Raw genomic sequence first — 24,783 nt, forward strand, 5'->3', positions numbered from 1 at the left:
CTACCTTTTAGTCTTTATTTACAAATAAGGTTCATATAAAACCAACAATTTATCATTTTACAATAAATAATATTTTATGCACACAAATATCTGTATACCAGCTCTTCTAATACATGCTGCTTTCTTGATATCACATAAAACCACCAAAGCCAGCCATGGCCTCGGTTTCCCAGTCAGAGTCTGAATCAGTAAAGTCCTGTCCCTCAGTGGCATGGATCGGGGAGAAGTGATTGAACCTGTCCCCTGTTACCCTCATTTGTGGGTACTGGATTTGGCACCCAGTATCCTTTGGTGATGACCGGCTGAAGTTATTCTGGCTCGGAATTGGAGGGATCACCACTTTCATCTCTGGTCCAATGGTCTTGTTAGGTGGGAAATTGTCATATTCCACCAGGACCTTTGAACCCTGGTTGACAGTGATGGAGGCTTGGACTTGGGGCTGATGCTCGTTCTCCTTTGGATACAGATGGACGTTGCAGCAGGGGACGTTAACGCTCAGCTCGTGGCACTGCATCTGCTCCGGCTTCACTCTAGTTCCCTCTTTGTCATAGATGCAGGAGACAGGCGTGTGTTCGTAGCTGCTGGGTTTGGTTGGTAGACTGGTCCTGTGTGTGTCTTCTGTGTTTTGGTGCATTGCTGGTCTGACACTGTCCTCTAGCCCAAATCCTCCTAACCTGTGTGCCTCAGCACCATGCTGGTTGTCATAAACTGAAAGAAAAAGCAAGAAAATAATTAATTTAACATTAAGACACATGGCTGCGTTTTATATAACATAGAAGTTTTTCAAGCAACTTTTGAAAACTTGGGTGACTTTAAATCAGGTGTAGGGAAGATTTTTCAATAATAAACTGCCATATTCATTATCAAATGTGACTTAAATGGAAGGACTACATTTTATGTGGGTAAAAACTACAACTAAGCAGCTCCAATTGATGCCAGTGAAAAATAGAGTGAAAACATGGCTGTAATAATCACCTTTCTCGGGCCCCATTCTGCTCTGGAGCTGGCTGAAGCCTGAGGGCGGGTTGGGAACCTTCATGGACACTGATGAACCAACTTGACGACGAGACTTAGCTCTTCTGTTTTGAAACCATACCTGAAATTTGGAAAGGGAAGCGTAAAAAACAATGTTAAAAAAGCGAGGTTGACGTTGTTATGTATCTGGCTATATTTACTCCTCTATAATTTTTTATCAAATGGCTTATTCAAATAATCATAGCACAGTTATGGATTAACTGATGTGGCATTTAAAGTGGACATTACTTGAATTCTGGACTCTGGCAGCCCGGTCAGAGCCTCCAGTCTCTCTCGCAGGTAGATGTCAGGATATTTAGTGTCTGAGTAAACTTTCTCCAGCACCTCGATTTGCTGCTGGGTGAAGTTGGTCCTTTTTCTCCTGTGGGTCAGTATTGCCACACATTTATCCGCCCTTGGTACAGAGTTTGCAATGTTGAAGTAGTTTGTAACATCCGATGCTCCGTAATCTGGAAACAAACACAGATTATTTAGTTGACAACCCAGAAATGAAACTGGATTTGTGCGTAAATTACGCACAGAGTGAGAAATATTGCCGTTACTTTTTTCTGTGACCAGGTTATCGCAAGTTTATCGCCGCAAATTCAGACAGTGAAAATTGCTGAGATTAAGTAAGGATCCCAGTGTTATCAACCACCAACCTGAGTTCACCATGCTGTTCTTCTGCAGAGCCCCTTCGTGATACATCTGGTAGGGATTCAAATCTCCGACACGCAGATTCCCATGAACAGCAGACATGATCCTCAACGTCCTATTTCCAGCAAGAGACTGAGTTTGAGACCTGTGCGCTGTGCTGGACTTAAATCCCCCTGTGATCAAAGGTGATGCTGTGTGGATGTGTGAATGGGGCAGCCATCAGTGCCGGCTGGCACTGAAGCAGCCGTGCAGCAACTTCAGACGTCTGCAGGCCAGCAGAGGTGTGAAGCTGTCACACCTTGAACGGTGGAGCGGCCGTAGGTCTCTTTTAAAGGGATTTTAATGGAATCTGCATGCTCAATACACATCGACAGAGAAAACATTTATCCGCTTTGGAATGCATGAAGCAATAATGTACCTGTAACCTTCAAAGAGAGACCGTCGGAAACTGCTATTTCCTCAACGGGTCAGAGGGGCTGCAGTTTGTAGTCTGATAATAACAGAAATAAATACAAAAGTCTTCTGTTCCTAATGATCTATTTGGTTATTGATAGTTAAAAAAGGTTCATTACAAAAAAATTACAAAATTGACAGAGGAAAAATAACCTACTATACTGCATGTGCTTATACAGCATATGGTCAGTTCTATGTACAGGGATATGCTTTGTGCATATCTAATACTGTATATTTGATAATGAGTATTTGTTTCTTATATGTCTCCAAAATAAGTATAGTCTATCATTAAATAGATTAAAAAAATTAAAATGACTTGATCACAATGTATTAGTCTAACCAGATTACCTTTTCTTTGTGTGGCTCTATGTGATTTTACATTGTTGTAATGTTTTTTGATACTGTATCTCTCACTCAGGATTAAATGTCAATGAATATAAACTATGTTTGAAAAATGTTCAAGTCCTCTGAGGTTTGCCCCTCAGATCTGATGTATGTAGGAAATGCTTCCTGTCCCCTTTTCAGTGACAACCATTATATATCAATACACAAACCTCAGTTCAAACACACTCTGGCTTGGGCACTTGTTATTGAATTGGTCATTTGATTCAGGGGAGATTAAGTCAAGAGGTCAAGCAGCACTACAGACAGACTAATTTGTTCCCATGTATTTGGATAAGATTACATGTGATGGCCATATCTTAATAACAATCCAAGTTGATATGGAATAATTATATTTTGAGTGGTGTTTGCACATCCCGAAATATATATTACATTTTGGGTGTGGGTTCACATAGTTACTGCAGTAGAAACTGAAAACAGAAAGGATTGCAAGACTTTTAACCACATTCCCATTCATAAGATTTATGGATTCCAGCTGTAACTGAGTTTAAATCATTGTGAAGTAGGTTGGATTTGTGGGTAAATATGTTTAAAAGCCAGTTATGCTCCTTAAAGAGACCTTATTCATCTCTGGTAAATTTCTTGTTCATCTCTGTGGGAAAGTTACAGGATAGCCATGGTGTCATTTCACATCAACGACAGCGCTTATTGATCTCTGTACCTTGACACATGCAGCATTGTTCAGGTAGGATGTGCTTGTTGGTGGAGTCATTCACAGTTCACAGGTTGCTTTGTCTGGTGGCCCTAATTGGGTATTGCCTGTGTGCACAGACCAGATTGCTATGCTAAAATCAGGCTGTTGAAGTTCCTGATCCTTTGTAATGGGGCAGGTCTTCTGAGAGATATTCAATGATCATGAAATGGACACTATAATCTTCATACATTCATTTTGGGCTTGATGATATATCAGTAATATCAATATCATGATTTGGGACTGGATATCTTAGCTCTCTTAGATTTTGGATATTGTAATAATGTGATATAGCATAAGTGTTGTCTTTTCCTGGTTTTAAAGGCTGCATTATGGTAAAATGATGTAATTTTCTGAATTTACCAGACTGTTCTAGCTGTTATTGCTCTTATGTTGCTATTATTTTCCTTTACCCGATAAGTCATTATATCCACGCCAATAGTCATCAATAAAATATTGTGACAATATTGAGATATTTGGTCATTATATTTGATTTTATCCATATTGCCCAGCCCTACATTTCTTTCTAGTCACAAAGCTTTTTAGTCATAGCCTACAAAAACTAGGAATTCAGCTTTGCAAGTGCAGAACATTATTTGGTATGCTTGCATTTTGTGTTTGTATTGACTTATCATTTTTCTCTTGGCAGCTCGTAATAGATATTTTATATTTTAATTAGCTTAAAAGAGGATAGTTCTAAGTTGATTAATGCAGATATTGCAGTTCACATGCTGTACTGTCAAACATCAAACAGTAAAAACACTTGTGGATTTGTACTGGCCATCTCCAGCAGGCAGCTGCCTCTGTAGACACAAACATAAGAATATTGACACCTTCGAAGGCTGACCACTATTTAACCTAAAGTTTAACCTGGCCACTATACATTTAAAAGACAGGTAATTCATCCTCACAACTTTGCATCGATATGTTAAAATCTCAGTTGTCTTATGGGCCTTTGAGTTCAGTCTTTGTGTATTTGATTTGACTTGTTTCATAGAGCTGCAGTAATAACTTCCTGAAAAAAAAGAAGCTCAGTGTGTAAAGCTGCGGAAATATGATCAAATAATGAAGGAGATGGTCGCTGTTATTATGTACACAGCTTATAAATAGAATTGTGAATGTTAGCAAACAAAAAATAGTCATACTTACAAGAATAAATAAACAGCATAATGGCAGTAAAGATAAGTTGTAGTAATTTTAGTTATGTATATGTATATGTGTTAGTATATGTTAGGTATGTGCTGATACTACTGCTTTGTGAAAATTCTGACTGCTGAGGGGTGCGAAACACCATTAATTTAGAAGAAAAAGCAGAATAATACAATTAATTGAAAATGACTGACTAGAGGTCAAAAATTAGTGGTGGAAACTTTGGAGGATTTTGAAAATAGGCGAAACACCTTGAAGATGAGCTAAACAAAAAGGAGGAGTCAATTTGGATTTATAAAACAGAGCTTTCAGATTTGAAGTTAATGTCTGCTATCCATGGATCAGCCTCAGTTTACATGTATGTTTGCTTATTATAGCTACAGTAAACCTATTATTGCTTTGATTTCTGTGTCAGTGTGTTTCATTGATCTGAAGATTATTCTGTAACTCTGTATCTTTAGTTGTGCCTTCTTCCTTTTAGTTTGATATCGTTATTTAGAAATAGCACACAAGAACAGTTAAGAAGCTAATGAAAATCACAGATATGCTGCTACTATTACTAGTACTATTTCTACTAGTACTGTAGCCTATGGATCAAAAGGAAAACCCACAAATCAAGCCCACAAAAAAACCCAGCAAATTGACACGAACACACACACACACACACACACACACACGCGCGCGCGCGCCCGCGCGTAAAATAAGTTACTGTACCAAACCCACTTGTATGGGAAAGTGAAAATGAATGAATGAATGTGAATAAATTAATTGTCTTTTTTATTATTATTATTATTATTATTATTATTATTATTTTTTTAATTTTTTTTAATTTTTTACAAATCATCACATTTTCTGTCGATATCCAAAAATCGTGAGACGATTTTTTTTTTGTGTCTGTGTGTGTGTGTGTGTGTGTGTGAGAGAGAGATTATAATTTTGTGAACATATCTATTCATTGGTTTATGTTTCGTCATTATTTACATCGAGAAAAAAAAACCCTCCCGGAACTTCCGCTAGGTCTAAACGGAAGTAGGTACGTGGCTGCTTCAGCTGACAGTCTACATGATGGCGACAGAGGTTCAGAGCGGCGACCTCGACAGTGCTACTTCTTCCAGCCGGCTCGAAGTTTCCATCGACGGCCTCACCCTCAGTCCGGACCCGGAGGGTGAGCAGAGCCAGGCCGATGAGCCGGACCCCGGGCCCGAGGAACCCGGGACCGATTCGCCGGGTGCCAACGAAGGCGAAGGCGAAGGCGAAGATGGAGAGTCTGCCAAATCTGCCATAGAGAGGAAATGGGGCTTTTCCCTGCAGGAGCTGTACGGAATGGCCCTTAAATTTTTCAAAGGTATTTTAACGTTTGTTGTAATCTTATATTTTTTAAGGCAGGATAACAAACCAACCCTTGAACATTGAGACGTCTTTGGTTTAGGTTAGCCTCTTGCTAACGTTAGCTGCTAGCTGTCAGCCGCTGTCAGCCGCAACATTATATTAGCTACACGGCTAGCTCACGAGTAGCCAGCACAACGCTAACAAGCTTTTAAAGGGTAAAGCAAGTATGTGAGCCACTGGTGAGAGCACACTTCCGCCCGGCTTGCCTCATCTGTGTTGTGTGCACCCTGCTTTGGGTGTGAGAAGAGTACCTTGACATGTCATGAGTGTGGAAGTCATGCGCCTGCTCCACTCCACTCATGTAAAAGCCGCTACCCACCCCGATAATGCTCATAATGATTTGTTTGGATGGAAAACACGCCCTGCCCCTGCCCAGCATCTGCAGCGGCTTAAGGGAGGCTGCATGTCGGTTGGTATTTCGGATTTTCTTTCTTCCGAACTAACTCATTAGCTGCTGACAGGGTTCCTGCTGTGCGGGGGGTAGTTCAAGTTGCCTCTGAGGTTAAAAGCGGTTCATAATCTCAGCTCCATGACTTTAAAACATTGTTTCTAAAAGCCACGTTTTAGCGCTCACCTGGCTTTAGTCTCTGTGATTATTTGCCTGTTTTCACCTCAGTTGCCTCTTATCTGTACCACCCACATGCTGCTACTACTACTACTACTACTACTACTACATGGAGTCTATGATAGAAGAAGGTTGATCAGTATGCTTTATATGCAGGCCTTACCCACATTTAGCTTAGTTAAATTTAGTTAGTAGATTTAGTTAATTGCATTATGTTTACAACAGCTTGAAAAACTCTCTTTTGTAAAGGGTAATAAAAAAGGAGGAAACCCCTAGCTATTACATGTCCTGATTTATGTGTAAAGCTTTACTTGAGTATCTGAATAATCCACCTGACTTGCTATTTCTTTTCATGTCAGTCATTCATTCATTCATTCACTGAATAATGAACCAATCTGCGATGTTGGAGACGATTTAGCTGTCTGGAACCAGCAGGCCAAATGTTAGCAGTCATGAACCTTACAATAAATCTATTAAAATGTCAATGGTTGTGTCATCCGTCACTTCCTCAACACATGTAAGCCATTTTAAACACTGGGAGTTTGTACTGTTTGTATTGGAGCAGAGCAATTGTGAAGACTGTGCAAACAGGTTTGGGCCTGGTTGCCACACTTTCTGATAGTAATCTGTGCTTTGCATTTATAGTCAGTTAGGGTTACGCCTAATTGTTTGCTTGTACATAAATTGCTTCTTGACTCACCTCACTTTTAAAGTTTCAGTGTGGCCGAATTGATCTCTCCATGAGGTTGTTATTGGATTATATAGTGTCTGTTGTGTTTGGAAAGGACAAAGGGCACAGTTGTAAATCTTGGAACAAGTGATACACTACATGCTACTACTATTTTAGTTACCACAATGTACATATAAAAACACAGGTTTAGTGTAATAATAGCCGTTCACTGCAGGATATAAAAACAAATAAATGCAAACTATGCTGTTCTCAGATAAAGATGGCAAGGCCTTCCACCCGACCTATGAGGAGAAACTTCGGCTGGTGGCTCTGCACAAACAGGTGTTACTTGGCCCCTATAATCCAGATGCTTCACCGGAGGTTGGCTTCTTTGATGTCCTAGGCAACGACCGCAGGTAACCTCAGCAAAACATCTGTGTGTGTGTGTGCTTGCCTGTTCATGTGACCTTTGAACTCTGGTAGACTTGCGTGCAATTTTTCATTCAGGGAACTTTAAATGAAATGTTGATACAGTCCAAGTAACAGGTCTATAAACACATTTATTCATATTTACAATTAAATCAGAAAAAAGGCTTCTGACTGTAAAAGTGAGTTTGTTTTGTTCAGAGAAAAAGTGTTTGCTACAAATGCTGTTTTGTAAATATCTGTTTTGTGATTGTAAAGCAATACCACACCATGTTAAAAAAAAGTCCTCCGTTCTCGCGTTTCTGTGCACAGGAAAGAGTGGGCCTCCCTGGGTAACATGGAGAAGGAGGAGGCCATGGTGGATTTTGTCAAGCTGCTTAACAAGTGCTGTAACCTCTTTGCTCCCTACGTCACCTCACACAAGATTGAGCGGGAAGAACAGGAGAGGAAAAGGTAAGACCCTCACTTCTGTTCCCCTGAGGGAGATCCCTCAGCTACAGTGTATAAATACAGACTTGGCCTGTGTTTGTACAAATATGCAGTCAGCAAAGCTGTGAAGCAGCACTTAGTTTGGGCAGACCTTGTGAGAGTCCCTTGTCTGTTCTTTCAAGCTGCAGAATTATCTGTCATAATTTTCTCACAAAAAAACATATCACATTTCATATTTTATTGACAGATGGTGCATGATTACTTCTAGTTTCCGTCATTTATATTCTTCCTTTGTCGCTTTGCACTAACCCAGGAAAGAAGAAGAGGAACGTCAGCGGCTGGAGGAGGAGGAGCGGGAGCGACAAAGGCAGGAGGAGGAGAGACGGAGGCTTGAGGAAGAGGAAAGGCTGAGGAGGGAGGAAGAGGAAAGGAGACAGGCAGAGGAGGAGAGGCTACGGATTGAACAGCAGAAGTATGTGTGTGTGTGTGTGTGTGCGCGTGTGTGTTTGTTTGCATAATGTGCTTGGGCTAGCAATTACATCAATTTGACTCGTACATGATCATCACATTCTCCTGACTTTGACATCTACAGAGGTGTTGTCTTTTCAGCTCTGTAGCTGCAACAGAGTCTTTGTCAAGCAGAGTCAGTCCCTGGCTGACATCTCCCTACTCACTGTATCTCTTCTCTTTCCACTGTCCAACGTTGTCTCCTCTCTCTCCTCTCTATTTCCATCTTCACTAACTCTGCCTTGCTGTTCCATTTCTCAGACAACAGATAATGGCGGCTTTGAATGCCCAGACAGCGGTGCAGTTCCAACAGTATGCTGCCCAGCAATATCCGAACAGCCCTGAGCAACAGCTGGGCCTCATCCGTCAGCTGCAGGAGCAACACTACCAGCAGTACATGCAGCAGCTCTACCAGGTCCAGCTGGCCCAGCAACAGGTAGGAAATATTCAGTGATTGATGGATAGACTTTCATGCATGATGTGTGTGTATTTGTATTGTTTTTGAAAATAAATCCCAAATAAAGTTTTAAGTAGTAAAAAAGCCTTTAGCATGCCAAAAAGCGTATCAGCAAAATGGTTATTTCAAGCACTGTTCATGTATACAAAAGTTTTTCCTTAGATAATCGAGGTGAATTGTCAAGAGTTCAGTATTGTGCAAACTTATCATGACTATAGTTTTATGCCATGATGATGCAACTTTACAGATATCTATGGTAGTAGGAGCTTATTCTCCATACAACCACACAGTACAAACAGAACATTTGTGGGTTATGTATTTAGTTTGGGTCATGATGTTGTGACACAGAATCATCTTCCTCTTGTTCCAGGCGGCCCTACAGAAGCAGCAGCAGCAGCAGCAGACTGACTCGATGATGCAGGCCACCCTGGAAGCCAATAACTTAAACAGTGGTGAACCCGTCCCCGCCTCTGCAGTGGGACCATTATGTGCTGCTCCACCACCTGCTGGCGAGGAAGCCCCTACAGTCAATGGAGGTCAGTCAGACTCGTACTCGGAGAGCATGGACCGGGAGCCTGAGCCGGAGCCGGCAGAGGAGGTCTCAGAGAACGGGCCTCTATTAGGTTTGTGTTTTGTTTTTCTTTTTTGAATGTTTGTTTCATATAAAAAACAAAAACAGATTGTAAACACACTGTTAACAGAGTGATCGTTGACCTCACCAGAAATAATCTACACAAGACATTGTTGTGCAGGTAATGGCTGCAGGGCAGAGAACGAAAGCTCTCCGTAATACTAACAAAGCTTTATAACAAACCTGAAACCTGATTCGTATCTGCTGCGTCCTTGTTAATGTGACCTGTATGGTAGGGAGGAAGAGCGCTGGAACAAGTGACACATGATAGCCTTCTGGTTTAGGTATCATCCAACCACACCTTTTGCTCACAGAAGTTTCAGCAGTGGCACCAGAAGTGAACGAGACCGTGGTTTGATTCCAAAACATACAACTTTAGCTGAAATAACCCACTGTGGCTGGCTGCTCACTCTCAAAATAATGTTTAGAGGAAAGATTGACAGCTGCGAATGCAAAAAAAACAACTCTTAGCCATGGGTCGCAATCCATGTGCATAGTCTCTGTGTTTCTGTCACACACACACACACACACACACACACACACACACACACACACACACACACACACACACACACACACACACACACACACACACACACACACACAGCATAAACAGACTACAGACATGGGTTAGTAGTTGAGCTATTCTGGCATTCAGTGTGAGTATGCTGGGAGGAAATCAACTATTAGGAAATAAATAATAAATATCTGTTGTAGCACCTTGAAAAAGTCTCTTGTCCCCTGACAACAGCGGACTCTCCACCGGTCATAGCTGCTCCTTCCATGTGGACGCGGCCACAGATCAAGGACTTCAAGGAGAAAATCCGGCAGGATGCTGACAGCGTGATCACGGTGGGGCGTGGCGAGGTGGTGACGGTGCGCGTACCCACCCACGAGGAAGGCGCCTACCTGTTCTGGGAGTTTGCCACGGACTATTATGACATCGGCTTTGGGGTCTTCTTCGAATGGACGGATGCAGCCTCCGCTTCGGTCAGCGTGCATGTGTCAGAGTCCAGTGACGAGGACGAGGAGGATGAAGGTGAGGTGTATGTGTGAGCAGGTCTGGAGTGATTCTGCTTGATATAGGTTCAGTTGTGGCAGAAAACGCCAGATTTAAATGTAGGGGGGAAAAAAGTCTCCTGGTTAAAAACATCTTGAAGAGTCAATTTTACTTACTGTAATTTTGTGTGTGGATGTTGGCCTGTCCTATAAGATTGTAGGCTCAGGCTCATTTGCTATGGATGCTACTTATTATAACCACCACATATTCTGCTAATAATGACATGTTCAAGTCACGGTGGTTATTTCCACTTCCACCATTTCGACAGAAGAAGTGTGTTGCTTTGAACAAGAATGCTTTATTCTTATTTAATGTTCAGAACTTGCCGGCATCATAGTTAAACATCCACAGGCTCCTCCTGGAGCAGAAGAGGTCCTGCTTGTGTTTAATTGGAAACCAGAGCAATTGTGTGAATAATGTCCATATTGTGCAGTGGGATCGGCATGGATTTGTTGGTTTATTTAATTGTCCACATTAGCCTTGATCAGATATACCAGCCCTTCTTAACTACACAAAATGTATACTGGTGTAGCAGTTGTGTTTGTGTGTGTACGTGCAGAAGGATGTGGCACATTCAGTTATAATCCTCATGTATCCGTTTGGTAATATGCACGTTTTGCAACCCACAAGTATGAGATTCGGATATCTGATGGGGTTTAGGATGTTGTGAGCCACATCCATTGTTAGACATATTAAGGATAATAATAGCAACCGTGTCAAAAGGAGCCTTCTTTGTGCAACTGACAAATTTAAATCTGTCCTGCTTTCCTTCATGACCTTATGTTTTTGTGCTCACAGGTGATCCTCCTAATGAGGAGGAGAAAGCAAAGAAGGAGGCAGGGAAGCCCCAGGTGGATGAGATTGTGCCGGTGTACCGGCGGGACTGTCACGAGGAGGTGTATGCTGGCAGCCACCAATACCCCGGTCGTGGAGTGTACCTGCTCAAGTTTGACAACTCCTATTCACTTTGGCGCTCCAAGAGTGTTTACTACAGAGTCTACTACACCAGATAAGCCTGAATACAGACACAGGGGGAGCCAAGGAGTGTGTGTGTGTTCGTATATATATATATATATGTGTGTGTGTGTGTGTGTGTGTGTGTGTGTGTGTGTGTGTGTGTATGTGTGTTGGAGATTGGTGCGATGACGGCCTGTTTGTGTGCGTGTGTGAAGGAGAAAGTGATACCAGATTTATTCTGGACAGAGCCACCAGAGGGCGACAAAGAGACACATCTTAAGCCCTGGTTTGGAAATTGGACTAATATGTATGTACTGTATGTGTATGCGTGTCCCAAGATGCACCCATGCTAAATCCTGTCATCGAGCTCTTGGAAGAGGAGTGTGTATCCATGTTGTATATTCACCACCTGTCCTTGCTGCGCTCACATAGACCATGCTGTAGGACTTTGCTGTCATATTGTATTTTACCACTTTTCACCCTGGGCTCCTCTCCTGTCATCGCCCCAGCCCAACACTGTCCAGCGTGGCCTTGTGGCTGCTTCTGCCCTGAATGACGCTTTCTTAACCATGAACGGAAACCCGGGCGAGTCCAGCGCTCTGAGCCAGCGTTTCCTGTTCGGTGGTACTGGTGGTTGTTAATCCCACGAGAACACAGACAATGTTGAAAATCAAATTACATTGCTAATGTACTTCATAACACTATGCCTTTGTTCCACAGAGAGCGTCTGGTCTTTGCCAAGTCTCACACACATTAAAAACACCAGTGTACACAATCTTAATCATCCTTTTTGTTGTAAAACTAGTCCGTTATCCTCTTCTCTTGCCAACAGGCATTTAAGAATACTGTCTGATTGTGCACCAGAAATATGTCTCAGATTTTTAAATGGGGTTTACTGGCAGAATTTATGAAGGAAGAAGTGATTCCGTTGTTTAGTGAACTCCAAATGAAGTTTGGGTGTTAAGAGAGTGGGTACAAAATAACATGCACATAGAAAAGTATGGTTGTCAAACATCTCAGTGTGTGATACAGAATAAGAAGTTTAAAAATAAATGACTTAATAAATATTTGCTTTTCCTTTCTCCTAGAAATTCCTTTTGTACCTATGGGATGTTATTTAATTTTGTCTCACTTCTTTACAGTTTGTATGGTTACTCCACATGACAGATTACGTTACATCGTTAGCTGTCCAGATCTTTTGCTCGTCACTTCTTTATCAAAGAAACTGAGCTAGTATTACGGGAACGGGATGTTATGTTAATACAACTTGGGAGGGTTTTTGGGGTTGTTCTGTGTGTTTGGAGATGCTGTACCCAGCTCTGACACACAAGAAACTCAAAGTTCGGAACCACCAATGTTTTGGCGGTCATGACACGCTGTTACATCTCTTCAGCGCTCACAAATCAAAAATCCATAACCCTGAAACACAGTGTTGCTGTTCAGTTGATTTGTTCCTGGTATGAATTAATTCAAATTGTCATCTCAAATATGGTATTGTGAATAAACTGAGATGATCTAGACTTAATATTGTGTCTTGGATGATGTGCTTGCTTACTAACTCAGTTCTGTCATCTAAATTTTTAAAACAAATTTCATCACCACAATTAAGTTTGCTCAGCTTCATGATGCATTTCCATCATTTGAGTACTTACCACCCATGTGCATTATCAGCAGTGCTGTATGAACTGTGTTCCGTCTAATGGTGGTTGCTGAATGGGGAATGTGTTCGGTGGGTGTCAGATATTTTTGGTTTCACTTGTATGTTTTTATGTGTGTAACCAAACCTGAAAGACACAGAGGCGAGTAACTTGCAAGTTGAGCAAAGTCCTTTCTCTGTGTCGATTTGTCAAATTATTTAATAAAGAGGTCGCTCCTGCCTCCGGTCAGTGATTCGTGTAACAAAATCTCACTACCTATGGCTTACCCAAGCTGTACAAGTACATGAAAGTTCCCGTATCTTTTGACTTGTGATGTTTTCTTTTTCTTGAGTTTGTTGTTACTCACCAAACAGTTTGAGTTGACTTGTTCAAGCCTTGTATGTAAATAATTCTATAAATGACTTTATGTATGGGTTTTTAGATGTGGAAGAAGGCTATGGTTTTGAGAATCAATGCACTGTAAAGTATGGTGAATGACATATATGTATACATTTTACCCTGAATGAAAGTCCAAAAACTTGTAGGAGATATGAAACTGAAACTGTAAGAGTCTGACAGAAACAGAAATGCTCATCTTTTTGTATTGTTTTCACTTGTTTGGATCTCTTATGAGTCAGAAGATGATCTTTTGGGCATATATTTAATCTTGATTAAACTTATGTTCATCTCTAGGACTGTACAGTTTGCTTTGTTTGATTATTTTTATTTCTCCTCATCTATATCTTTAATGTTTGTGTCTTTAGGACCTTTTTCATGACAGACATTTTGAGATGTCATAGCAGAAAAAGCACAGGTGGATCTAATGAAACTAACAATTCCACTTAAGTGTCCAAAAAAAGTCTTAAAGGATAGGTTCACAGTATTTCAAGTGTGCCTTAAGGTAACAGAAAGGCTTCCCCCTTTGTTCATACTGGCCAGTAAAAGACCCCTTTCAAGTGTAAATGAATTTAAAAGTTTATCTGAAGCGTATGTGAGGTCTTAATAGTCTGAATTAGTCACATCAAGTGGATATCTGCCAATATTTACCGTCTTTTTAACATAATATTCCCCCTTGGTGTTTCCCGGCTGAGCTGCGGTGAAAGCATAGCGACAAAAAGAGACATTACAAACACTAGCAATGAAAGATATCTACTTGACTTGACTCATCTGGACAGCTGAAACCAGTAGCATTTTCTAACATCTTGGGACCATGTTGGAAATAACAATTTTTACTTTTACATGTAATACCTTGGATTATTTTGCCTCTGTGTCTGATAACCCATGAATAAAATCAATCACTTACATTGCAAATGCATAATGAAGAGATCTCCTGATGGTTAGTATAAACAGGAGGAATGATAAAGTCAAGAAAAACTGGATACAAGTGTTCATTTGATCACATGACTTATTTTTCTTTATTCCTTGTTATTGATTACACCTGTGTTTTTTTCTGCAGTGACATTGTCAAACATCAGGCTCTTTGCCTGGTCTTTACACAGCAACAGAAACTTCAGAAGATTACATTTAAACAGAAAAGAGGGAATATCTGGAATGTAAGGACACAAAATGACCTTGGAACAACTGAACAGTGTGGACTTCCTTTTTTCCACTAGTGGTGAGTGTGTCATCCTCATGTTGCCTTCCTGTCAAACACATTTTGTGCTGAGGGAAGGAAACCTGCGGATGTTACTCAAGTGTAACAGGATAATCCACCTTGCCAGCTATGTTTTCCATAAAGCACTTGAGATGTTGTTCAGAGGAAGGGACGGTTGGACATGACTTTTACGCCCCGGTATTGAGTAACTTGTTAAATTGTTACCACAGCGAACATATCAGGAGAGGAATTTGAAGATTTCCAGTTAGCTGAGTAATGAGAAACATGACAGCTGAAACACTTCCCTGAATTTAATATCTTACAGGCAGCTTTTTAGGCTGCTGTGCTACCTTAACGACACCAGGGGGCACATAAAAATCTAAAGAGACACATGTGCCAACTTGTCATCCAGATATTTGAAAGACTCCACTGCAGTTGTGGCTTGAATATTTTGAAACTAAGCTGGGCAAATGGTATGTAATTGATGATGAGAGTTTGCCTTGTGGAATTTAAAGAGCAATGGTGGGAATGCCAGGCGGTGGACTGGACACAGGCCCTGGACAAACATGCCTTGTACACACAAAGAGGAGAATTAAATCACACGTGTTCAGAGAGGGTTATTTTAAAAGGTATAGGCAAACAACTCAAATACCCTAGTGGTGTTTTCTCATTGTAGTTGGTGGCTATGGGTTACTACCCTCTTTGTTTAATACATTTTGTTGTCTAAAATTATGTGCTTACATCTTTTGTGACTCAGAGAAAAAAACTGAAATTTCCCAAGAAATTAACGAGACACCAAATATAATAAACAGGCTTGTAACACTTCAACCAACTAGCTGGCAAGGTTAAAAGAATTGAAGAAAGTGGTTCTTTTTATGGTTTATCGCTAATGTGATTTATCATTGTATTTGATGTGGCAATACCTTTTAATAAAATACCAATTAAATGAGCCCTAATCTATTATCTTAATTTGTACACAATTTTGACAAGGTTCCCAATAATTCTTTTATAATTGCTTTAATCACCTTTTAAATATGGTTTGTCTATTCTTTGCTTTTATTTCTTACAATTTCTCTCTCATCATCTCATCAAATTGTTTTTTATTTTATCTCTTTTAAAATGTAATTATTTTACGATTTGTGTATTTTTCTGCCTTGTGAAGCACTTTGTAACTTGGCTCCATAAATTAAGTTTATTATTATTATTATTATTATTATTATTATTATTATTATTATTGTTGTTGTTGTTTATCCATTTAAAATGTAATTAAGAAAACTTATCCCAAGATGACATAATTTTTTCTTGGATTTGTACAAATCTTTTTACGACTTATTGTGTCTTGAATAAACATAAAATGAACAAAATAGTGAGTGTTTTTTAGTCTCATTTTGCTGGTTGTCTTCAGTCCTGTTCCAGACTGGGAGTACTCCGGTCCTGGTTTCCCTTCCTCCCCCTCCACTGTCTGCAGAGAGCCAGGTAAACTCTCCTCTGTGCTTTTGGCTCCGGCTCCAGTCTCCACAGGTGGTTGTAGTATTTTCCTGGTTTTTATTTGTACTTTCCCCCCTACTTTTCCTTGTGTTTTTTTCTCCTCTCCCCAGCCTGCACTCTGTCTGGTTGAATTTGAATAGACTTTGGGATGCAACGTCTCCAGTGTACAGCAGCACAAAGTCCCCACGCTTTGAAACACAAAAAATATGGCGGGATTGAAGGATTGTGCTGCCTCGCTAGTGACACGGACTACACGGAGGCGATGCGTCTTTGCGGGTTTGTTTTAAAGCTGTGAGGTTTATGCGTGAACACTTTTCGGGTCCCGCTGGAGTTATTGGTATGAAATAAACATGCCCTTTCATCAGAGGAGCATCGAACCGCGGCGTGTTAGCAGGTTATCGGCGAGGGATGGGGACGAGACCGGGAGACGCAAACTGCGGAGACCCGTTTTATTCTCGTCTGTGGATGAGGTCAGCTGTCACACGCTCACCAGCATAATCTACCAACTTTCCGACCTTTCTCGACATGCCAGCGACATCTTCCTGGGCATCGAGGTGCAGGCAGGGATGGTGTTCAGGAGATCCTGCAGGATTCAGGGGCGGCTACACATTCTGCAAGGAGAAGTCCACAAGTTAGACCCCAAGAAAGTCCAAATCCGTAAGTTTGCATTGCTACTCACTTGTTGATTGTCTGAGGGTGATTCAGAAATGTCAGTAACATTACAGCCTGTTTGGGTCTCTTATGAATCCTTCTTTATACCCCCTTGCTATAGTGGTATTACAGAAGAACAGCAAAAGTCACCACACAGACACATTTGACCAACTTGCATGTATAGGCTTAATAAATGTACATACACAGTACGTATACCTCAATTTCTCTCCACAGACTGATATAAACTGAGTTAAATTAGTTTTCATTTAAAAAAATAAACCATGTGATAGTTGTGTTTCACTGAAAGATCTTTGCCAATGTGTCATAATAACATTGTTTTGGATGGAGATATGCTGGTCAGGTCCAAGGTGAGAGAAATGACAAAGCCATGGAGGAGTTTGTCTGTCTTTGATTCAGACTGGTGTTAATCTGGACGTTGAGTCCTGTCACAAATGATGGATTTCCTCTCAACGTACTGACCATCTGTGTTGAAGGCTTCAAAGAGGGACACTGAGATCACAGAGGGCCTCATAAGCCTTTTCTCCATTACTTCTTGCTGTTTTATGCATGTAAACAAAGTCGGTCAACACAGTGATAAATGGAAAATCAATTTCCTTTACTGATTTTTGCTGTCTTGTGATTTGTTTTGCTACCCCTGTAAAACTACCTCCTGTAGTCTGACACACCGTAGTTATATATTAGCTCAGACTTTGACTCGTACTAGTGACTGTGCCTGTGGCTACCTAAGAATTGAGAGATAAGCTTGTCATGTTTTGTGTGCTCTGATGCAAACCTGTAGTAGAACCTGCATGCCCCAACTGGACTAACAGGGCGACTTTATACCACTGCTTCCTATTTAACAGGTTGTTATGTGGTTATGCTTCTAAACATTGTGGTTAATGGATAATTTTCCCATTGATTCTCTGCATGGCGCCTGTGTCTGTCTTATTTGCCTCTGAAATATGTTGCAAAGTAGGATTAATAAGACCAGCCCAAATTTCGCTTTAACATTGGTGAAAGAGGAGGATTAAAGTTCTGACTCATTGCCTTTTGTTCTGTTTTCGCTGCCCTCCTTCCTATCTGTTCACATGGTCTTGGGTCAGACTGTGACTCAGGCATTCACAGATTTCAACGTAGTTGCAGGGAAATGATAAGCAGAGCAGACAGTTCCCAGACACAAGCAAATGTGATGTATGATGAGCAACTACACGGCAGCTACCAGACCCCAGCGTTTACCGCATGGTATGATTTACCTGCTGCTATTATTTGTACCTGTTGAGGGTTTGATACAGTCCTGGGCGGGGTTGGGAGTTACCCTTTTTTTTTAAAGGTCTGCACCATTTAAGTCAGGCACTCAGTCATTCAGTGGAAAACGTTAGCTGAAGAAGACAAGGTGTGAGAGAGCGGACTGGAATGCAGTGTGTTATGTGGTGATTTGTAGTTGTCAGCTCCCACATAGCCCCAAAGCCAACCCCGGGTGTACAGAAGCTCTGACTGAAGAGTCATTACAACACAGATATTTTCTGTACTGTATAACTCTTTCTATGCAAACAAACACCAGACTTTTTAAATTCACTTCCTAGCTTACTCCAGGAAGAGAGTACTGGATTTGAATGTGTTGTAATACAGAGCAGCTGGTGATGTTTTGAATGAGTATTTGAATGAAAGTTCCCAGAGACAAAGCATCCATAGACAGGGCTATTTTTCCATAGTAAGAGCTGGGTATTGGTATTTGATACCTTTTTAAAGTATTGACCTCATTGCCGGTACCAAGTAGTATTGAAACTTCTCCAGTCAAGCAATACCTAAATTAAATCCTTTTTGTACCCAGATATATAAAAGTGTGACTATTTGTAGCCAATCACTGCAAGTGTTTGATTTAATGTGACGTATGATCGGCACACCAGGTATAACCCTTACAGCATGGGTATTGAATGAAGACGAAAAAAAAGTGTGCTCTATTCTACTGGTATTGGTACTAGCATCATTATTTTTTAAATGGTAGGCAGCCCTAGTTATAGTATATTGTAGTCTAAATCTTGTGACCCACTGGTTAACACAGTAGTAATCAACACACTTCACTCCTCCTTCTTGTATGTATAAAGATAATTTTAACCTCAAGTCCTTAATGAGGTCACATGACATATTTCCTTGTGGATATATGTGGGTAGTCAGGCAACAGAACGTACCACATCACTTTATCACTTTATAGTTTGCATGTTAAAGTACAATTATTACTGGTCACCCTGTTGTTATCCACTACTGTGGGTCAGGATTCCTACTCTAACCTTAGGGTTAGGCTTGGAGATGGATCAGGTTACTGGTTAGGGGCAACAAGAGGGGCCCCTGTATACTGGGAGACTGACATTGAGAGAAGGACATAGTATGTGTGTGAGTGTGTGTCTGGTCTTGCTGTTTGTCTGCCTATGCAGTCAAAGTAATCATCAGAGGATGGTTTGAACAGGGGCATGATAGGCAAATGGGATTTCCTCTGTACTTTGACCGTCTCCTGCCACTGTTAATCCGTGTGTGCTGAAGTACTGGTCACCAGTTCAGAGGGCAGAGTTCATTGTGAAGAGCCTCCGAGGGGAACACCTGACACTCAAGAGTCAAGAGTTTAAATAAAGTCTTGTTTGGTTATCTTAGGTTTCTGCTGCAGGCCAACGTGGGTCAACTCAGCTATTAGATTGCTATTACTACATCCTGCTGCATTAATGACATTTAGGACTATGGAAGGATAATTTAACTAACACAGTGAGTGACTGGAAATAAAAACAAGAACACACTGTGCTGTCTTGGGACTTTGCATCCATGGTGACAACATCATATTTTTCTTAATATGAGAAGAGGATTGTGGGAGTGGCTCATTTGCAGCTCGAATGGATATCGAATTTATAGTTACATTTTTCAAATAAAACAAATCTCACTGTATAAAAACAAACATGACTTGAAAAAGACATTTTCAATAACTGAAAATTAATTTGTTTTCAGTAGAACTGGTGAGCAACAGTGACATCATTCTCTCAGAGTCTAAATAAATGAGGAACCTTTACTGACATGACACAACTTTGGAGTCTGTCTGTATCACTGGGTAGAATAGGGAGTATTGCTATTTTAATATTGAAAGTAGGTCGAACTGTAGTGAAGGTTAATTGAAGTTAGGAGAGACTTAGGGACTCCCTGTCAGATGTCTTGATGCCCACTAGCTGACTGCTGCTGTGGGGCTTTAAAATAGAAACAGACACGCACACACACACACACTCGCTAAGCAAAAAAACCCCGTCTGGAGTGGACAAGTTTCCAACTGACCTGCTAATATCTATAGTCCATCTTTCACACACACACACACACACACACACACACACACACACACACACACACACACACACACACACACACACACACACACACACACACACACACACACACACACACACACACACACACACACGCACACACTCTAAGGGTGGGGCAAAACCTCTGAACAGACTGGTGACAACAGTTGTAGGTGGCAACGAAGAAGAAATGCAAGCAAAAAAACAGCTGGTGTCAGACTCTCCGTGTCTGAGCTGAGAGTCTGCTGCAGCTTTGATAGTCACTAGAAGCACATTCATGGTCTTTTGTATAAGTTTTTGTATGGTACCTGTGTTGTTGCTGAGCCAGTGGCTCTACTATGGGAGGCTCTCTGGTGTGTGTGTGTGTCTGTGGGGGAGTGTCAGTACGGGCCATAGCTTTGTATTTACCATTGTAATGTTAAGCCTACTGTCGTCACTCATCAGCACTGAATATCTTGTAAAGCTCTGAATAAAGCAGTTAGTTATTGGTGGGTTGTGTGTTGTGTTGACTTTTAGAGAAAAGGAACAAATCTTTAGGTTATGCGATGTGACCTCTTTGTTTTCTCTTATCAGACTTGCTAACTCTACCAACAGCTCCGTGAGAAGTACAAACTGAGGCTGATATTTACCCTTGGCAGCATTTCTTTTCTGTGAAACTAATGTACCGTTAATAAACATTGTAGACTATCTGACTTTTTCTGTTCTTTGAAATATTTTTTTCTATATTGTGTACCTCTTAATCGCCTTTGTTGTGATGTAACATTAATGTGGGAAGGATTTTGTAATAGTATTGTATCATGATTGCATCTGTGATTCCCAGCCCTAACATGCGCATACACACACACTCATATGCGAAAACTGGCAGTGCATTCTTCCCTCTATCCCTTAGTTATTTATAGACGTATGTCTTTGCCCAATGATCTGTAGCATGCTATCACGTTTGGTGTGTGTTGCTATGTTGAAGTGCTTCTCAAGGACCTGTATGTGTGTGTGTGTGTGTATGGATGGGCTTGTCGATTGATAAGACATTTTTCTCAGGCCGGCACTATACTGGGCATGAGTGTTTGTACAAAAACAGAGCTACTCACTAGTGTCCATAACTGCCTGTCACATGACTAAGAAAAATAACGCACCGTCATTCCTGGATAAACTAATAGCTGTTTATGGATTTTTAAAATCAAACTTCTTTTGCTGTTTGCCACCCAAACACACACTCGCGTACACATAACACACCCCTGTTTGCCCCACCTCAATCCCCCTCAGTCATTATTCACTCAGTCCTGCATTGGTGCCCTCCATTCATCGATAGAGTGCGGTCATTACGCAGCCAGAATCCACAAGTCAGTTCCCACATGGCTCGTTCAAGGGAACGGAGCCTGGCCTGCTTCGAGAGGTTGACCTGGTCCCTAGGGAAGAAAAGAAGGGGGTCAGAAAAATAGGGGAAAAGAGTGGGAAAGGCCTGTAGCATTCAAAGAGGGAAGGAATATGGCTATTGACCAGCATCTGACTTGGACTGTGTGTATGTATGTGTACGTGCATACATGCAGCCGGCCTCTCTCACGCCTCTGTGCAGACCTCACAGGATGTAGACGCAGCCCTGGACAGGACACAGAGCAATTTTAGGGAGCAAAAATCCATGGTAGAAAGGAGAGATGACTGATGAATGCAAGTGTTGTTCGTCAGGCACAATATGTGTTTGAGGAAATGACCAGTTATCAGCAGCACAATCTCAACATAATAAAACTCTTGTGTTCTTGTGTGTGTACAGTATGTGCATTTCCTTCAGCAGTCAGTCAGTGTTTCCATAAGGTACGTGTTGATCATCACATGTAATGTTCTGACTCCAGCTGCTTGTACTCAGCTCTGTTCTGCAGTTCCTCCGCTTAATAAAACTAAATCTTTTTGAGTCTGATTTGCTCTTGATGGTATGAGACAGTAAAGTTAATAAGAAAAAGGCTCAATTTAGAGTTGTGTGTGTGTGTGTGTGTTTGTGTGTGTGTGTGTGTGTAAGTGTGTGTGTAAGCCCTAGTTTAAGCGATGGTGTTAATCCTGTGCAGACTGCTAGGAAATCAGTGCATACCAGATCACTCTATGGAATACTAGAGATGCTCCGATACCGATACTGATATTGGATATTGGTCCGATACTGACTCAAATAGCTGGATCAGGCACAGTTCAGTAAATTTCAATCTATGTATTAATGTGTTACATTTTGATTTACAAAGTTAGTAAAGTCATGTTTAAGTCAAACCTGATTTTGCTTTACACATAGAAGAATGATCCCAGTCTCTTCCACACAGTGGGGCGTGCAGCTTATTCGTCAAACACTGTATCTGATCGGTACTCTGTATCAGTCGATACCCAAAGCCCAGCCCAGGTTTCAGTATAGGTATTGTGACTTAAAAAGTGGGATCGGTGCCTCCCTATGGTGTAAGTGTATTATATCACTTATTTCATTCTAGAATTAGATGATGGTCCTCAGCTGTGTTTCCACATTTCATGGTAGGTTTATGGCTGCATTTCATGGCTGTTTTGCACATAGTAATGTGACGGAACCATAGACTGTAAGAAATAATGGCTGTAGCCGCTGTCACCCATTGATTTGTGGACTTTTGTTTTAAAGCGACAGGTTTGTATATTGATCATCACCATCTTGGATTTCTGGAGCCAGAAGTGACCATATTTGGACGAGAGGGTGGCACTGACCCTGATGCTAGCTGCTAGCTACCAGCTTGGTTATCAGTCTATGGTTAACTGTGCTAATGCTAATTTTCGCTAGTGATAAACAAACTTAGAACCATTAAAACAAAATGTACTTACTGGAAAAAGTACATTCAACTCCTTAAAGGGTCTTTTAGTGCAACGCTGACTTTTTTCAGGCAACCAAATTGTTACAATTAACAATCTGAAAACACACTGAAATAGTGACAGCTACAGCTATGCTTATATTCTGTGAGTCTGAACCAGCGTTGTCGCCATGGTAGCGATTTGCCTGTGACAGCACCCACCTGTCACTCAGGTAGCTGCGTCCTTAATTATCCATAACTATAAACCTTAATAAATTTAAATGGATGAGTCATAAAAAAATTCACCCCCTGTACAGTTTTGTCATGAACTGGAAAACAGTTTTTTGTACAAGGCTGTAAAAGTGCTTATTTTTGCAATAAAAAAAACAACTTTTCTTTTAGTGTTTAAGAGCCAGTCTTAACCGGCCATTTGTAGAACTGCAGTTTTTTACACTTTGGCATTGGTTTCATTTTTCAGCCCCAGAAGTTGCTGCTTGGACTGAAGTATAGTGAGACTTTGTAGCTCTCTGTAATTTTCTGAGTATGACAGAAGTCATGGGATTTACTTATAGAAAGTGATGAAAATAGCATGGAATATTACGTCAGCAGTGGGATTGTGACTGATATGAGCAGAGAACAGATGTCCTTGATTGATCTGTATCTCAACTTCCTAATCTTTATCCTTTACTTCTTGTCTTTTAAAATGAAATAGTTGCTGTTTGGATTGAACTGATGCATAGCTTAGACATGGCTTGCCATTGCCAAGTGTTTGCCAAGATTTACACACACAACTTGTATTGGTGATGGTGTAATCCAGGGTTTAAGCAGCGGAGTTGGTTTGATTTAATCCTCACTGTGATGACCAACTGCTTGTAGAAAGATTCAGAGATGGAGCAGGACATCCCTCTGACTCCCTGATCTTTCTTGTATGGGTGTTTAGTTTTGTGTTGTTGTACCAACAGATTGCATATTTATCAGTTTAGCAAATGAGTTCACTTTCCCATGTCTTCACACTGTTTACACAATTGCAAATGTGGGCTAAATTGTGCCTTGTTTTTTGACACAAAATGGATTCAGTAATCAATTTTGGTAGTTTTCATGACTACTTCAATTTAACATCAAAAAGACAAAATAACACAACATTTATTTTATAGAATACATAATGGATAGACATATTGGGTTGTAAGTGCTATTAGATTCAGTCATTTTAGATGTATTACAGCCTATTTATTCCGTTACTGTTCATACTGTAGAATGATGCATTTCAATGTAGTTCAAGTGTTAAAGGTCATGGTCCAGATTTTACACAACAATGGTTTTGGCGGAAAAATAGCCAGATGTTCTGTTCCAAATGTATTTCCTCTGGAAAACCAAACAAGCGATAAATGGACAGTAGAGCTCAGATGAACCCTGTTGAGAACAGATGAGCCTGTCCTAGCTGTTGTTAAGGCTTTGTTAACCCACTTTTAAACAGGGAAATTGAAGATTAGCAAATATACCTTTTTAGAGAGGTTACATCTACATTTGACACATTTGTACAGCTTGTGTTAAGTGTGTTTGAGTGTGCGGCTCTGCACACAGATGTGACTTGATGTTTCAGCATATTCCATTGTTAGTCAGTCACTCTCCCTTTTTACCTCAGCTCTCCCTCTCTCCTTCCTCTGTTTTAAAGTCTCTTCCTCTCGTTCCCCTCTCTCTTACTCCCTGCCCTGTATCTCTCGCCTTTTCTGTCTTCCTGTTGTTTCATATGGCTTCCAGACCTTTCCTCTCTCATCTCTGTCCATCCTCTGCACTTTGATGTCAGCCCATACTGTCGAGCTGACCACAACAAAGAC

At 40.9% G+C, this 24,783-nt stretch overlaps 3 protein-coding genes across 4 annotated transcripts in view; 2 read left to right on the top strand and 1 right to left on the bottom strand.

Moving 5' to 3' along the window:
* Positions 1 to 130: 130 nt before the first annotated feature.
* mixl1 (Mix paired-like homeobox) lies at positions 131 to 1,722 on the bottom strand. Its single transcript, XM_062436935.1, has 4 exons — positions 1,677 to 1,722; positions 1,264 to 1,484; positions 976 to 1,096; positions 131 to 708 (listed from the first exon to the last, which is right to left on the bottom strand). The coding sequence occupies exons 1-4, from the start codon at positions 1,720 to 1,722 to the stop codon at positions 131 to 133; spliced, it is 966 nt and encodes a 321-aa protein (XP_062292919.1).
* A 3,694-nt stretch (positions 1,723 to 5,416) lies between these two features.
* acbd3 (acyl-Coenzyme A binding domain containing 3) lies at positions 5,417 to 13,794 on the top strand. Its single transcript, XM_062437348.1, has 8 exons — positions 5,417 to 5,711; positions 7,265 to 7,406; positions 7,729 to 7,869; positions 8,159 to 8,317; positions 8,614 to 8,788; positions 9,180 to 9,432; positions 10,192 to 10,479; positions 11,299 to 13,794. The coding sequence occupies exons 1-8, from the start codon at positions 5,429 to 5,431 to the stop codon at positions 11,511 to 11,513; spliced, it is 1,656 nt and encodes a 551-aa protein (XP_062293332.1). The 5' UTR covers positions 5,417 to 5,428; the 3' UTR covers positions 11,514 to 13,794.
* A 2,551-nt stretch (positions 13,795 to 16,345) lies between these two features.
* nhsl1b (NHS-like 1b) overlaps positions 16,346 to 24,783 on the top strand; it is a 106,711-nt gene continuing 98,273 nt past the window's right edge. For both annotated transcript variants that reach the window (XM_062437091.1, XM_062437092.1), the window contains exon 1: positions 16,346 to 16,833. In XM_062437091.1, the coding sequence (XP_062293075.1) occupies positions 16,527 to 16,833 (307 nt within the window). In that variant the 5' untranslated portion in view covers positions 16,346 to 16,526. The remainder of the gene's footprint in view (positions 16,834 to 24,783) is intronic.

The sequence above is a fragment of the Scomber scombrus genome, chromosome 17, assembly GCF_963691925.1.
Source record: "Scomber scombrus chromosome 17, fScoSco1.1, whole genome shotgun sequence".
NCBI classification, from domain to species: Eukaryota; Metazoa; Chordata; class Actinopteri; order Scombriformes; family Scombridae; genus Scomber; species Scomber scombrus.